This window comes from Coregonus clupeaformis, chromosome 19, assembly GCF_020615455.1.
Source record: "Coregonus clupeaformis isolate EN_2021a chromosome 19, ASM2061545v1, whole genome shotgun sequence".
NCBI classification, from domain to species: domain Eukaryota; kingdom Metazoa; phylum Chordata; class Actinopteri; order Salmoniformes; family Salmonidae; genus Coregonus; species Coregonus clupeaformis.
In genome coordinates this window covers 13680991-13697919 of record NC_059210.1, presented here as the reverse complement: position 1 = coordinate 13697919, position 16929 = coordinate 13680991, and the positions used below count along the sequence as shown (strand labels likewise).

The following is a 16929-nucleotide window of genomic DNA, read 5'->3' as shown; positions in this document are numbered from 1 at the left end:
GACTTCATCATCCATCATCATAAGGATATGCTGTTATGTTGAGGAAGCCCAATTGTTTTGTTTTTAAAAAGTGGAGGCCCATTTGTTATAAGAAGCTATTTCCTTAATAGAGAGAGGTTGGGTTGGGTTGGATTGCGAGGTAAATGGAGTGTTGGGGTTCTTGTGGTGACATTGGTGTTTAATGCCACCTTTGTGTGTGTGTGAAACACTTAGACTAGACACAACCTATTGGGTGATAATAGTCCAGAACACTGGACAGTGCTTTCCATATTACAAACAACGAGAACGTTGCACAGCACTACTGGGTGGGGTGGAAATAGTGGACAACACTATGAGAATAGCGAGGTGTGTTTGTTTACATTGGATGAGTCTAGTTCGCATTAGGTTGCTTCCCTGTGTATTGTGTGAGAGTAGAAAGGACACATGCCATAACAACTCCATTGACCGCACATCCTTTAAAGCAGTGGTATTTAATGTCGGGGTCGGGACCCCTAGTGGGGTCGCAGGGGAACTGCAGTTGGCATACATGTTATTGAATGTCCAATATACAAACGCTTTTGAGAAAGATCATTTGAAAAATAGAATGTTATTGAGTAAATGTATTTATTGGTTTCTTTTCAATTTGATAAGAGATTAAAAATGCAATGTATTGAAGGTTATTTGTTGATGTAAAAATCTAAATGTACCCATTTTAAGGTTGTGACATTAGGTTTGGGATAAAAATGAGGTCCCAAGAAATTCTGGTGAAAAGAATTGTCCCCACTGAATAAGTCACCATAGTAACAACACAGTGTGGTCAAAGATTTAGTAACCATCTGGTTACCTATAACGTTTTTACATATTTTGTAATTATTTATTTTTTTGTCATTTAGCAGACGCTCTTATCCAGAGCGACTTACAGTTAGTGAGTGCATACATTTTTTTATATATTTTTTTATACTGGCCCCCCGTGGGAATCGAACCCACAACCCTGGCGTTGCAAGCGCCATGCTCTACCAACTGAGCTACACAGGGCCCGGCTTATTTCCAGATATCTTCTAAACTACCCACAATGCACTATTTCTCAATGCCATATGAAGAATATACTCTGCTTTAGCTGGCTAACATTAGCCAGACCGAGTGTTGGCAGTGGTAAGCTACAATCCACCAATCACGAGGAGGAGTGATGTAAACAGCCAATCAGATTCCCCACATGTGGGGGCCGCATGATCTTCCTCGGCTGCTCCAGTCTGCTCCAGGCAGCTCCGACTTCTCGTGCACCTGCAGGCTTGCGTCTGGCTCAAAAGGAAAGTGGAAAATCATTCCTGCCTCATTTAATTATTTAGTCCCTCATCTGTTCTTAGTTTGTTTTTCGTCCTCCACTTTTAGTCAACTTTTCTACGTGAAGCAGGTTTAGTCAACTTTTCTACGTGAAGCAGGTTTAGTCAACTTTTCTACGTAAAGCAGGTTTAGTCAACTTTTCTACGTGAAGCAGGTTTAATCAACTTTTCTACATGAAGCAGGTTTAGTCAACTTTTCTACGTGAAGCAGGTTTAGTCTACTTTTCTACGTGAAGCAGGTTTAATCAACTTTTCTACATGAAGCAGGTTTAGTCAACTTTTCTACGTGAAGCAGGTTTAGTCAACTTTTCTACGTGAAGCAGGCTACCAGTTTTTCAACCTTTGCTTAAAACTAGCGCGCTACAGTAGCTGACTGACTGTGCTGTTGTGATCATTTCCATCTGCCTGGAGCCTTCCTCCGATGGCTGTCTTATTGTTGACTCTTTTCCTTGTCTACTGTGCCCAATGCCTCTAGATTGGGAATCTATCTACTTTGAATTTAGCTCACTATATCGCTATTGGATTAGCTGACTCTCCCTCTGAAGCACCTCTGTCCTTCGCTCTTCTTTGATAGCTAACTCAGCCTTCAATCGGTAAAGACGTCCGCATGCTTCCCAGCTGAAACAGTTTGGTAGAGTTTATGTATATATTATGACGACATTTTGTTTGTTTTTGTTCATTTTGGATTTTTCGGCTGTTCGGTCACACAAAAAATAATTCTGGAGGCAAGCTGAAGTTCGGAGCCGAAGTATATGGCCCTTCGTCGGTGATTAGTCAACAGTAAGGATTCTTCAATAAAGTATTTTTTGTCATTGAACAAGAGATGACTCGTTTTCATGCACAGTTTTTCATTGAATAATACTGCACCAAACATCTTAGATGTAAAATTGCACGACTAAGATCTTCTTGGCAAAAACGTACAAATGTATGACAGATTTATTTTGTTATCTTAGATTAATTCGGATTATTTTGAGGACGTGTATACTTGCTAAGGCGTCTCAAAATGGACGAACAGTACCATTGTGCTTTTTTCTCATTTTTCAAGCAAAGGTCTTTGGTTCGGCTAGCCGCCAGCCGAATTGAAGCATGCTGACGCCTTAAATCTCTGCTCTCTCTACTTTATATCTGCTGGCTTTTTTGTGTTCTATGGGTTCCTGCTTGTGCTAGACTAGTTGGTGTTGTTCTCTGGCTTAGCTATGTTGACCGTTGTTGTTGGCTAGCTAGCCTAGTTAGTTAGCTGGCTAGGCTAGCTAGCAGGCTAAAATAACTAACTTTAGCTTGCTGGCTAAGATAACTGAATATACAGGTAACATTATTTGTGTATTTCCAAAATGTTGGTTTACTTTAATGTAGCTGTAAGCTAGGTGTTGATAGCAACTGGCTGACTCATGCAGTGCTAACGGCAGGGCGGCAGGTAGCCTAGCGGTTAAGGGCGTTGGGCCTGTGACTAGGTGAAAAATCTGTCTGTGTCCTTGAGTAAGGCACTTAACCCTAATTGCTCCTGTAAGTCGCTCTGGATAAGAGTGTCTACTAAATGACTCAAATGTAGGGCTAACATTAGCAGGCGGGGATAACGTTAGCAGGCTAGTTGGCTAGCAACCTTGCAAGCTGATTTGTAACAATGAATTCATAAAGTATTTGCTTGTAAATTGGCTGAAAATTTAATTGGAACCAGTAGTCATGCTAACGATTTGGTTTAATTTGAAGTTATTTCTGTTGGAGTTTATGTTATAGGGTATAGGCTGGCTTGCCGGGTCCTCCATATTACGTCACACCCCGCAAAAACATTTTCCGGCATGACTTCGGGAATTCTTTGGAATTCTGATCGGTTTTATGTAATAACTAGAAAAAGAGAAAAGGGAGGTGTAACTTTGCAATGGGACTTTTGATTCGTATACAAATAATATGGCTACGTTTATGCTACTTATCCTTTAACTTCCTGTAATGGGCCCAAAGAGGAAGGTTGATGGGGCTTAGGGAACTACTTACACCACCATCATACATGCACATGCACATGCTTACACACACACACTACTCCTAGACGTCAGTCCTATGGTGCGCGCCTCACTGTGGCAGGTCTCACTTCCTGTTTTCTCTGCATGGTGCTGTGCTGTAGAATGTTCCAGCGGGCTTGTTTGTTTACGGCTGCTCTCAGGGGAGGCCTTTCAACACAACACCACTTCCTGTTTTTATTAAGCCAGTGAGAGCGAGAGAGTGCTGGGTAGCAATGTTTCCCCCTGCAGTGCCCTGATGGTCCAAAACATATCTTTTAACTGCTATATTGCTGTATTAAAATATGCACACACACACACCTTGACATGTATTCTTGCATGGTTCTTTGTTTACTGCAGTGCCAATAGTTCCAGCATTACATTGCCACCTGCTCAGGCTGTTTGTTTTCATATATATCTTTTCCATTCTACCATTCCGTTCTAGGATTATTGTGTAACAAAATGGCCCCAAACGGGAAATGGGGACCACACCACACAGTACATTATATGGGTTTAAAACCAGAGTAAATACCTAGCAAGTACTGTAATTACAGTGTTACATACATCTTTAATTGGAAAACATAATAAGTTATGCATGTAACTGTTAGTACTTACTACTTGTTACATTGAAAGTTACACACTCCCCAATTAACCCATATTTACATGATTCCCCTCCAGTTACCCTGAAATAATGCCTATGCAATGGAAAGTGATGCTAAAATGTGTTGCAGACACAGATGTTTCTCAACGCTGGAGTAAGGAGGTGAAGGTTAGAAACCGGAGAGGACAGTAAGACTAACAGAAGTGGATGAAAGGAAGAGGATGTGGACACCCAGCAAAGAGGAGATCCTGCTCTCTTTCTCCACACACACACACACACTCATACTGGCCCACCCCCACCGTGCATGACCTTTGACCTACTGGGTCTCTGTGAGAGCTATGCTCCTGTTTTACACACACACACAAAAACACACACACAGGCGGAACAACAGAGGGCCCCGACGCAGTGCAGAGACAGGGTGATGGGGCCAACTGATAAGAGTGGAGCCGCCATTGTCTCCGGAGTGCCTAGACTAGGGTGTGTGTGTGTGTGGCCTCTCACGAAACCGCATTGGTCACCCCACCTCTGCCTTAGAGCTGCAGGAAAGCAGAGTTGTGTGTGTGTGTGTGAGAGAGAGTCAGGGTGACAGATCCCCATGCCATCCCTTTACAGGAAGTGTGTCTGGTGTGTGTGCTGCCCTGTGGTTCTCCAGACCCCATGTTGTTCCTGTTGTCAATATGAAGGCCCCTGTATTTCCATTTGAATAGATGTGGAGAGATAGCAGAGACGGGCCCTGTCACGCTATCAATCAGGGCCTTGATCTCAGGCCCATCACCAGCATCTCAGGCTCCAACTGGAGTATAATCTGCTGCTCATTTGGGCACATGGAAAAATTGTTTAATTTATTTTTTACATTTTTACATTTTTAGTCATTTAGCAGACGCTCTTATCCAGAGCAACTTACAGTTAGTGAGTGCATACATTTTCATACTGTAGTCCCCTGTGGGAAACGAACCCACAACCCTGGCGTTGCAAGCGCCATGCTCTACCAACTGAGCTACAGGGGACTACATTCAAATGGTGCCCTATTCACCTTGCTTGGGTTAAAGCTACTGTTATCTAAAATGTATGCGTTGTCACGGAATCAAAATCAAATCAAATGTTATTTGTCACATGCGCCGAATACAACAGGTGTAGACCTTACCGTGAAATGCTTACTTACAAGCCCTTAACCAACAATGCAGTTTTAAGAAAAATAAGAGTTAAGAAAAATATCGACTAAATAAACAAAAGTAAAAAATAAAAGAGCAACAATAAAATAACAATAACGAGGCTATATACAGGGGGTGCCGGTACCGAGTCAATGTGCGGGAGTACAGGTTAGTCGGGGTAATTGAGTTAATATGTACATGCATTGTAGGTAGGGGTAAAGTGACTATGCATAGATAATAAACAGTGAGTAGCAGCAGCGTAAAAGGGGGGGGGATCAATGCAAATAGTCTGGGTAGCCATTTGATTAGCTGTTCAGCAGTCTTATGGCTTGGGGGTAGAAGCTGTTAAGAAGCCTTTTGGACCTAGACTTGGCGCTCCGGTACCGCTTGCCGTGCGGTAGCAGAGAGAACAGTCCATGACTTGGGTGGCTGGAGTCTTTGGCAATTTTTAGGGCCTTCCTCTGACACCACCTGGTATAGAGGTCCTGGATGGCAGGAAGCTTGGCTCCAGTGATGTACTGGGCCGTATGCACTACCCTCTGTAGCGCCTTGCGGTCGATAGGCCGAGCAGTTGCCATACCAGGCAGTGATGCAACCAATCAGGATGCTCTCGATGGTGCAGCTGTATACATTTTTAAGGATTTTTGTGTGTGTATGTGAGTAACATACATATTTGTGTGTATGTGTTTGCGCGCCTGTGTGTGTGTCTGTCTGTCTGTTTGGGTTGGCTACAGCAGGTTACATCATTGTTGTTATAACAGGAGGAAGACTACGGTTGTTATCAACCAGTGACAGTAGTTTGACAGGTCTCTGTTTTTATCAACCAGTGACAGTAGTTTGACAGGTCTCTGTTTTTATCAACCAGTGACAGTAGTTTGACAGGTCTCTGTTTTTATCAACCTGTGACAGTAGTCTGACAGGTCTCTGTGTTGTGTCTTTTCTGGGATGTCTGGAACTTTCTCTCCATTAGTGGCCCACCGAAGGAACTTACAAGAAGTTAAATATCGGGAACGGCTCATAGTTGGAGAAAGATAAGCTGCTACACTGTTTAGCCAACACACATTATCACACACACAGACACACACACACCCTCCCTCCCCAACCCCATCTGTACAGCGGCGCAGCTCCAGTCCAGACCTCACGACTCCTAGATACAGGGAGCTTTTGTGAACGGACAAAGGATTTCCTGGTCAGTCAACAAGCACCCAGTGGCTGAGAAACAAGGAGGAGAGCAAGTAGATTAACAGGAGGGAGGGAGGGAGGTGAATGGAGAAAGGGAGGAAAATAGGGAGAGCGAGAGAAGGGAGAGAGAAAGCAGTTTAGGGGAGATTGAAAGATGGAGGCTATAGAGAAAGAGGGAAGGGGCAGGGGCGATGGAGAAAAGTGGGCAGGGGGCATTTGTTCCTGAAAGAGAGAATGTATTTGAACCTGAAAGGAAATAGCTTGGCTACATTCAGCCAGAGCACTGTCTACTAGGGGACTATTTGAATGTGACAGGGAGAAGGGCAAAAGCTCTGCTGCTTCACATTTCATATGTTAACTGCTCTGAAACTATACACACACATGTCTCGGCCTGAGAGGATCCGGTGTGTGTGTGTGTGTGTGTGTGTGTGTGGATAGCCCTCTGCACTATTTACTCTAAAAATAAGATTATTTTGTTAAGTTCAGTAAATCAGATACAGACAGCTAAGGCAAAAGATTATCACTATTGTCATCATGACATGGCATGTTATGTTTTCTTATGACAGTGATATGAAGGCTTTTTAACAACTTCAATCAGCCTCAACATTTAACTAGCCACATTTGTTTTATTTATGTTTGAATTGAGGAACTCTCCCTCTATTGTTCACTGACAAAAAAAATCTAATGTTGTATAGTTAATATAGAAACATTCTTAGATATTAGAATTCCCTCCCTGCATGTGGCATTTTTGGATTAGCTGGGAGGATTTTAGATTATCAAATGATCAGCAGCTGTGGTTAATTGGAGTAACCACATTAATTTGTGCAATGTTATTGACAATGTATTTAGGCCTACACAAACTTACATTTTACATTTTAGATTTTGGCGTGGAAGTTAAAATTCCGTATTAAGGAAATATATATATTTACATTTTACATTTTAGTCATTTAGCAGACTCTCTTATCCAGAGCGACTTACAGTTAGTGAGTGCATACATTTTTTTTTTTTTCATACTTCATAATTCATTGAGGTACTCATGTGCAGGAAAGTACCACCGCTGATAGGCCTTCTAGTGTTTATTGGGACATAATTTAGATTTAGCACGGCAATTAGCGTCCAAAGGATCGAACAGTTGCTTTTGATGACACAATAAACGTTGGTTTCGTTATGACTGAGTCAAGTATGTGATAATGCTATAGATCCGGTTGACTGTAGTGAATATCTGTGGTTTTGATGTAGTCTTTTAATTGTAGGTCACCAATCAGGTGAAATGTTGTTTTATCAGAGAGAGAGCGAGAGAGATATATTTTAATGATAAAATGTAAATTGCACCCACACAAAGCTCTGGAGCCGAAGGACTAGTGTAATGAACGGAAAAAAATAGACCCAGACGAGAGGTGCTATGGCATCCAACCCACGCACTTCTGTTTCAGAAAACCTGCATATTTATTAATCCTCTGTGGCTGCGTTTACACAGGCAGCCAAATTCTGATTTTGTTTTACTAATTGGTATTTTGACTAATCAGATCAGCTCTGAAAAAGAGCTTATGTGAAAAGATCTGATGTGATTGGTCAAAAGACGAATTAGTGGGAAAAAATATAGAATTGGGCTGCCTGTGTAAACGCAGCCTGTGTAGCCTAGGCTAGCATATAGGACTACATTTTTGACACGGAGACTGGAATTAAACATGCATTATGCTCAGCCATTCTCGCCCAATAGGCCTACATTGGAATCTACTTTACAAAGCATGTTAAATTAGAAGACCAAATTAATTGCAATATATAAATTCAATAATTACATCCTTTAACATTGTATGGAATCATAAAAATCGTTTATTTAATTGACAAAAATTACAACAATGAAAAATAAATACATTCACTGGGGTTCCAAAAAAGGTTCCAAAATTAAATCGTGCCTCCTGTTCCCAAGTAAATCGTTTCTAAAACTCCGCCTCACCGTGCAAAAAACTTGTCATAGCGCAACTTTGGCATTAAGAAATCTGAGCACAAGGTAGGATCCCCCTCTACGCACTAAAGTAATAGCCCCTCCTTCCTTCCCCTGCAGTGCCACTTCTGTTTGTTTGCACTCACTTTATCCGGAGCGGAAATTCTTTTCAGTTTTTTTGTGAATGACAAACTTATTAACAATTCATCGCCACAGTCCGTTCCACCCGGCCCCGTTTCCAGGGCGCCCTCTGATTGGCTGGCCGATATAATGTATCCATTGAAACGCCTCGGGTTTGTAATCATTCACTAGTTTGGCGCTGCGGAGAGCACATCAACGAACCAGCGTCGACAACAACAAAATACGCTTATTCACAACGAGAACGTTGGGAATAGACGGCAATAGAATACATGATTTGAAATACAAATGCTTTGCATCTGTAACTGAACTGCAATCAATCCCTCTTATTTAGATTTTTACAGAAGAAGAATATTTTCTACTGCGAAAGCGAGAGTTATATAACACGAAGACAACGTCAGTGCTGGCCAGTGAGTCATTGATAAATACATGGACATTCTTCACGCATCTGCATGAATGAGTGCTACTGCTAGTGTAGGCCTATAGGCAATCTGCAGTCGGATATCTAAGAAGCATTCGTGTTTTGTTGATTTCGTTTGAAACTAGGCCTACAAAACAGCCAAGGTCGTGAGAAATACAATATATCAATTTTAATTTATGAAATTATTCCAGAATAGATTTAATCTCAACCAGTCTGCGCTGCCATTTCTTCAATGATCGAGTCCTCATAACGTTCTGTTGTTGTGGACGGCATTTTGCGGTAGCCTACAAGGATCGACCACATAATTTTACTGCAGCGAAGTGACAAATTTTTTTTGTTGCTAAATGCTTGACAAACTCAAGCCCGTTCAGTTCGAATCGGTAATGGCGATCAGCAAGACCGTGGAGTGGCTGCGGGAGCACCTCGAGACGCGCAAAGACTGCCTATTGGTAATGGACTGCAGAGCGCAGGAGCTATACGAGTCCTCGCACGTTGAAACAGCGATAAACGTGGCCATCCCGAGCCTGATGCTCCGGCGTCTGAAGAAGGGCAATCTTTCCATCAAGTCCTTGCTCTCAAACGGCGAGGACCGGGAGAGATTTGCGCGGAGGTGCAAGACTGATACCATTGTGCTGTATGACGAGTACAGCAGGGAATGGAACGAAAATGTCGACGGGGGCTCGGTGCTGGGCTTGCTCCTGAAGAGGATGAAAGACGAGGGCTACAAGGCTTTTTACCTTGAGGGTGAGTTTGGTTATTTTTTCCAGAAGCACACATTTTCCACTAAGATGTAGGTCTAATTTGGTGAATAATAATGAATAAGTGGATATTTTGGATGCATTTTGCGCAAAAACGCATAGGATAATGCAAGTGTATTAGGTCACAACATCGTGTAGCCTAGGCCTGTTTTTATCAATGGATCTGTCTAACAATATTATTTAATTAATCTTACAGGTGGTTTCAGCAAATTCCAAGCCGAGTTCCCTGCCCAGTGCGAGACCAATCTGGACGGCTCTTTCAACAGTAGTTCTCCCACGGCCCAGGTGCTCGGCCTCGGGGGGCTGCGGATAAGCTCAGACTCCTCGGATATCGAGTCCGACATCGACCGAGATCCGAGCAGCGCCACAGACTCAGACGGAAGTCCACTCTCCAACCCTCAGCCCTCCTTCCCAGTGGAGATCCTCCCTCACCTATACCTGGGTTGCGCCAAGGATTCCACCAACCTGGACATTCTGGAAGAGTTTGGCATCAAGTACATTCTGAACGTGACTCCCAACCTGCCCAACATGTTCGAGAATGCAGGGGAATTCAAGTACAAGCAGATCCCCATCTCGGATCACTGGAGCCAGAATCTGTCACAGTTCTTCCCGGAGGCCATTGGCTTCATAGGTAAGCACAATAACTTCTATTCAAGCACACTGATGGCTCTCCTATTATATTTTACACACAACAGTTGTTTTTAAGGCACAGGGTTAATATATAAAGCAGGCTTATTTTACAGCACCACATGAATTGGGGGTAATAAATGTAGTTGTTGCATATGTACGCCTATATAACAATGATTGGCCTAACATTATAGTCATTTAGCAGACGGTCTTATCCAGAGCGACTTACAGTTAGTGAGTGCATACATTTTCATACTGGCCCCCCGTGGGAAACGAACCCACAACCCTGGCATTGCAAGCACCATGCTCTACCAACTGAGCTACAGGGGACTACAAGTGAAAGAAAGCCACAGGCCCACAGTACAGGCATTTTATTAGTAAGATATCTTCATATCACCAGGAAGTTATTTAGTTCTTATTGTGCAATTTGGATTATAGGTGTCCTGGGGTACTTTCTTATCAAGTCAGTCAAGAAGGGAAATACAGAGGGAACAAGATTAATGCCATTATGCCAAGCAGAGAAATACTACTTCTATGGTCCTAACTATAAACTACTCCTGATTACAATGATTCAACTTCAATGGAATACTTCCCATGTCTGCTTTCTTGTCTGCAGCCGGACCTAGCTTACCACAGGCTTGAGTAATTGTAATACAAAGGCCTGTGTGGAAATTGGAGAGGGGGCGAAAGAGTGGGGGGGTAATTTGAACACAACAGGAAGGAAACGGCCATTGAAAGTAATCTAGGACAGTGCAGCGATGTTTTCCCTTCACAAAGAGAGCCATTTACAGGCTCTGTTGACATCCTGTTAGCCCTGACAGGGTGCCCTCATGACTCCTACGTTTACACGCCCAAATGGCACCATTGTCAAGTAACCCGGGCAGGCTGAAGAATGACTTGATAGATCGTTAATAGTCCATTTCCAAGTCGTGGTACTCCTGGCCAAATTAAAGAATGTCGGCTCTGTTTGTGCGCAGAGTACCAGACTGCAGCCGTTTGTTGATTGATGTGTGTGCGTCAATCAACATTTCAGACTTCTGCTGCTTAACTGTGGAACTGGTCCAGTCGATGTTGACTACAACCGATAGAGCATTAACTGTACTGTAGATACTACTACTTGAATGTGACTGTCGTTTTGTCACAACAGGCACTGTTTTGTCTGGTTGCCCTTACACTAATCCTTGCACAGTAGGCATGTCTCATTTTCAGAATATGTATATGTTCAGAGCAATTGTGTTTGTGTCCTGTGTTTTCAAATTATGAATATCTGACAAAAGTCTGTAACTTGTTCTTCCTCTTTGTTCCTGTCCTTCTCAGATGAGGCTCGCGGTCAAAAATGCGGTGTCCTGGTCCACTGTCTGGCCGGCATCAGCCGCTCGGTGACAGTCACCGTAGCCTACCTCATGCAGAAGCTCAACCTCTCCATGAACGACGCCTACGACATCGTCAAGATGAAGAAGTCCAACATCTCGCCCAACTTCAACTTCATGGGCCAGCTCCTGGACTTTGAGCGCACCCTGGGCCTGAAGAGCCCCTGCGATAACCGGGTGGTGACCCCCACACAACCTCTGTACTTCACCACCCCCACCAACCACAACGTCTTCCAGCTGGACCCTCTGGAGTCCACGTGAGGCAGCGCCACCATCACCCCCTTACTGGCTCGGAGGTGTAATGAAACCTCCTGAAACGCTGCAATGTTTCTCTACTTTATTTCCGTCACCTGTTGTGACACGGTGACATCATGCCGTTGTTGACACAGTTGGCTTGAGGTGACAGCTGCCAAGCATGGCCGTTGAAGGGGGCACGTGATCGGTCTGCCCGAAGGCTCACAAGCAGCTGCTGCAAAAATGGGGACAGACAGAGAAAGAAAGAAAAATAGAAAAGAGGGGGAAGCGAAAGAAAGACAAAGCACATGAACTTTCTAGAACCCTATATTGCTATTGGACTCGATGAGGTTTTTGCCTCCATTTTCTTTTCTGTCAACGCTTTGAAAGAGACTTTAAGTGATCTGATGGTCAAGTGTACATTTAGCTTCACGACGAAAGACTGGTGTGCCAAAGAGACATGATTGTTCTATCTGAATATATAGATGATTATAAATACTTTTTGTTTTTCGGGCTAGCACTTGCACCTTCATGACTTTTTTTCAGGTGCATATTACTTGTCTTCTGTGAAGACTTGCCTGTTTGGGGTTGAAACATCCCCGGTTTAGACAGCACAGTATATTGAACTCGATTTTACATGTGTGGAGTCATTTTAATCATTTATACAGTAAAGCCTTGTTCTATTCTAGTATATACCCTTTGCAACAAGTGGGTACTGATGATTCTTTTTTTTCATCTTATATTTTACGTAAGCAAACAAACTGTATATTGATCAGTATCTAAGTTTATTATGCCAAAAATGTAGTAGGTTTTCCAAGAATCGTAAAATTGTGTTTGTGTAATATATTTCATATTTGCTTTATATGTAAATTCAGCCGACAGGCCTTTTTTGCACCCACCCTCACACAAATCATTCACCTTGGTTGTATGCCTTAGTTCTGTACATAGATGTGTTATTGTGCATTAACCCTCAAAGGGCTTTCCCCGAGCTATGCTTTCACTTATCACAATTCTACCGAATTGAACCATAGCGAAATAATTCTACAACAAATCACTGAAACTGTCAGTGCATGCCTATGTTAAGAAACGTGAGTTGTAATTCAGTTAAGTTTGGTGGAAATAGCTTTATTGAAGCCAAGTTAAGATGGCTATTTTCTGTTGTTGTTTAGTGAGGAACAATGAGGGTTAATGCAAGTGAATGTTTATCTGTGTTTAAGGCTTACAAAGTCTGGGAGATGTTGACAAAGGAGGCCTCTCTCGCCTTGCCTCTTCAGGGAAATTCTGTGAAATGCAGTTTTTTGTTGTTTGAGAAAATAATCCAAATTATGGGTTGATTTGGTTGTCACTCGTTCCTGAGAGAAGGCCTGTCTATGGGAGAAGCCATCTTGGTTTTAACCCTCACTACCCCTCCAGTCCTCACTCCTGTCTTACGAATGTAAAGAAATGATAAGTTATTAATAAATTACTATTTTGTCTACTTCCTTCTACCAATGTCTTTCTTAATTCCTCAACAGTTTGTAGACGTTTTTCAGTGTTCACACAGTGGTCAGGTCACAGTGACATATTTACATAAGTGTACTTTCCAACTCCTCGGTTAGACCAGTTCCACTTTAACCATCGGACATACAGTGTGTGTGTTCATGACAATCATCAGCCAGATGACTAAGAAGGAGACATTCACAAACATATGGCTGTCCTTTAACCACAAAGGTTAGGACATCTAGTCCCTCAAATGCAGCAGTTGTCCAATACACTTAACACATTGTCACACCCCTAGAGTTGTATAACATGACATGTCTCTGTCTGCCACATTGTTATTTTGGTTAACTTGTCCAAAATGTGACTGAACATGTACGTAGTTACTAGTACACTTAGTGATTCCTGGTCACACTGACTGATTGAATGACTGACTGACTCACTGAACGACTGGTTTTTCCAGCTATACCCAGGTTAGGGCTTTTGGGTTCACACACACACACAGTCCCTGAGGCACTTCCTGAAGGCGATGACCTTTGTTTGAGCAAAGCAGCCCATCAAAGGGACCAAATTCCCTAAACATAATGTTACCTGACACTAGATGGCATGGTGTGGTGCGTACCTGTCAAGACCTGGAGGGCACAGAGACGATCCTCACAGCTAAGCAGGAGATCATTTTCTCACACAACGCCAACTGCAGTTCACACCTTCAAATCCTGACATGTCGGTGGAGTGACTGTGTCACGCACAGACACACACGTACACACACCTATTAGCGGATATAGGATACTGGAGTGTATTAGTGTGTTAATGCTGTGGTGTGAAGTGGAAGCAGGACTATCTATGCATAGCTATAGGTAGCTGATTAAACTCAACTCCAATATTTATGATGGAGTTGTGCAACAACTAGTGTGGGCGGACTGGCGCTCCGACATCACATAAAATTATGTTTTTATCAAAAACGACTGATTTCATCACCCAAAGAATAGCCCGCAATTACACAGAACAATGTTGTGTGTAATTGCGGGCTAGTCTTTGGTTGTTGAAATCAGTAGTAAAAAAAAAAAAAACTACATTTCTAGTGACGTCGGAGCTCCAGTCCACCCACACTAGTCGCCACTCAACTCCATCGTAAATCGTTGAGTTTAGTCAGCTTAACTATAGACAACTGTGTAGATTAGCCAATTATTTTAAGATGGTGGACCTAGGATTTCCACATGCTATGATCTCAAGCAATGCATTTCCAAGATCACTAAAATATGAAACTACTAAAATATAATGGTTTAAGAATATTAAAGAGCTTTACAAAAATGTTTTTACTCCATACCATCACAAACTAAGCACATTCAAATAATTTCTCAATAATACTGCATCCAACAGCGTACCAGAGGGAATATAGTGGCGACACCATACCAGAGCGACTATACTATAGTTAGTATCACTCTGATGTCATGATGGGTTGGCCTGATGATTGACAGCTGGGGGGAATGTGTAGTACGCCAGGCTCTCTGGGCCTCATGCTGGCTCTTCCTGTCCACTGGCCTTTACTGTTTTAATGCCCTGCCTTACAGGGCACAGGAAACTACCTCTCTATATATAGAAGGGCATGCGGATGGGGACGGGGAATGGCAACCTCACCCCTCACCCTTGCTCTCACAGACGGCACCTCTGTTGTGACATGACAAGCCATACAGGGCTCTCGAGGGGGTGAGAGTGCAGGATGAGGGGCGGTTGATAGCTAAGTACAGTGCCTTCAGAAAGTATTCATCATACCCCTTGACTTACTCCACATTTTGTTCTGTTACAGCTCGAATTCAAAATGGATTTTAAAAAAATTCTACACACAATACCCCATAATGACAAAGTGATGTTTGCAAATTTATTGAAAATGAAATACAGAAAATGTACACCCCTGAGTCAAACCTCGTAGAAGCACCTTTGGCGGTGATTACATCTTTGAGTCGTCTTGGGTTTGTCTGTATCAGCTTTGCACATCTGGATTTGGGGAATTTATCCCATTCTTCCTTGCAGATTGTCTCAAGCTCTGCTAAGTTAGATGGGGAGCGGCGGTGAACGGCAATCATTAAGTCTTTCCACAGATTTTCGATGGGATTCAAGTCAGGGCTTTGACTAGGCCACTCAAGGACTTTCACATTCTTGTTCTGAAGCCATTCCAGTGTTGCTTTGGGTGAATGCTTGGGGTCATTGTCTTCAGAAAAGATGGCACCCACGGAGAAGGGCGACATCTTACGAGTTCCAACCCAACTTTGCTATATGGTGACTTTATCATGTTTATCTTGACTGTTTTGTACAGAAAGTTCATTCTATTATCACATATGACCGCCAAGCACTTCTGGACATCAGATCGACAGTTACTAACCTCGATTTCAACTTCAAATATGACTTAAACTCCGACTCAGCTGTTCCCCTGTTCATACCGGACCCTATTTCTTTGATCCATGGGCTACCAAAACGCTGCAGGCGTAAACGCAGGAGAGAAAAGCGTGGGAGAGAAAACCGAACGGCGCTCCCCTCCGTTCTCTTGGCAAATACACAGTCACTCAAGAATAAGATGGATGAGCTTCGTTTCAGAGTCTCCTATCATAGACACTTGAAAAGCTGAAATATTGTATGTCTTACTGAAATGTGGCTGGATGATGATGTTATGCACGTAGTACTCAGTCGATTCGCCATGCAGCGGCAGGATCGGACGGAGGCTTCGAGGAAATGTTTTTTCATAAATAAAAACTGGTGTGCTGCTTCAAGTGTGAAGGAAATCTAGAGCTTTTGCTCACCTGATATATAATACCTCATGGTAAGCTGTAGACCCTTTTATCTACCAAGAGAGTTCTCATCCATAATTATCACTACATTCCTCTACAAGCCAACACCACTCTGGCACTCAACGAACTGTTTGGGCCATAAACAAACAAGAAACCGCTCACCCAGAGGCAGCGTTTATGGTGGTCAGAGACTTGTAACGCGGGGAGACTTAAAACTGTTCTACCTCACTTTTACCAACTCGTCTCCTGCGCCACTAAGGACGCTAAAACTCTAGACCACTTTTTATTCTACCCACAGAAACGCATACAAGGCCCTCCCTCGTCTTCCCTTTGGCAAATCTGACCATGACTCCATTCTCCTGCTTCCTGTTTACAAACAAAAGCTCAAACAGGAAGTACAAGTGATGCGCTCAATACAGAAGTGGACGTCTAAATGACTATCGCCCTGTAGCACTCACATCTGTAATTATGAAGTGCTTTGAAACGCTGCTCATGACACACATCAACACCATGCACCGCCCTTGACCCCAAAACACTACAGAGGGTGGTGCGGACAGCCCAGTACATCACTGGGGCCGAGCTCCCTGCCATCCAGGAGCTTTATATCAGGCGGTGTCAGAGGAAGGCCTGAAAAATTGCCAAAGACTCCAGCCACCCAAGCCATAGACGGTTCACTCTGCTACCATCCGGCAAACGGTACCGAAGCATCAGCTCCCAGACCAACAGGCTCCGAGACAGCTTCTACCCCCAAGCCATAAGACTTCTAAATAGCCAGACTGCTAAATAGTCTGTTTATGGTACCCAAACCATCTGCACTGACTCTATCTTGCACTGACCCTACCAACACTCACCAGACTTTATACACTGAGTGTGCAAAACATTAGTAATACCTGCTCTTTCGAAGACATAGACTAACTAACCAGGTGAATCCAG

The 16929-nt window shown here is 43.1% G+C and overlaps 1 protein-coding gene across 1 annotated transcript; it reads left to right on the top strand.

Annotated features, from left to right (window-relative positions):
* The first annotated feature begins 8162 nt into the window (after positions 1 to 8162).
* On the top strand, positions 8163 to 13214 carry dusp6 (dual specificity phosphatase 6). The gene is made up of 3 exons (XM_041837036.1): positions 8163 to 9492; positions 9703 to 10137; positions 11451 to 13214. The coding sequence occupies exons 1-3, from the start codon at positions 9093 to 9095 to the stop codon at positions 11762 to 11764; spliced, it is 1149 nt and encodes a 382-aa protein (XP_041692970.1). The 5' UTR covers positions 8163 to 9092; the 3' UTR covers positions 11765 to 13214.
* Positions 13215 to 16929: the final 3715 nt, after the last annotated feature.

Bases quoted from the DNA above. Each gene is read 5' to 3' on its own strand.
- dusp6 (XM_041837036.1), top strand. From the start codon at position 9,093: ATGCTTGACAAACTCAAGCCCGTTCAGTTCGAATCGGTAATGGCGATC. The intron at 9,493-9,702 runs GTGAGTTTGGTT...TTAATCTTACAG, and splicing joins CAAGGCTTTTTACCTTGAGG to GTGGTTTCAGCAAATTCCAA. The intron at 10,138-11,450 runs GTAAGCACAATA...TGTCCTTCTCAG, and splicing joins GGAGGCCATTGGCTTCATAG to ATGAGGCTCGCGGTCAAAAA.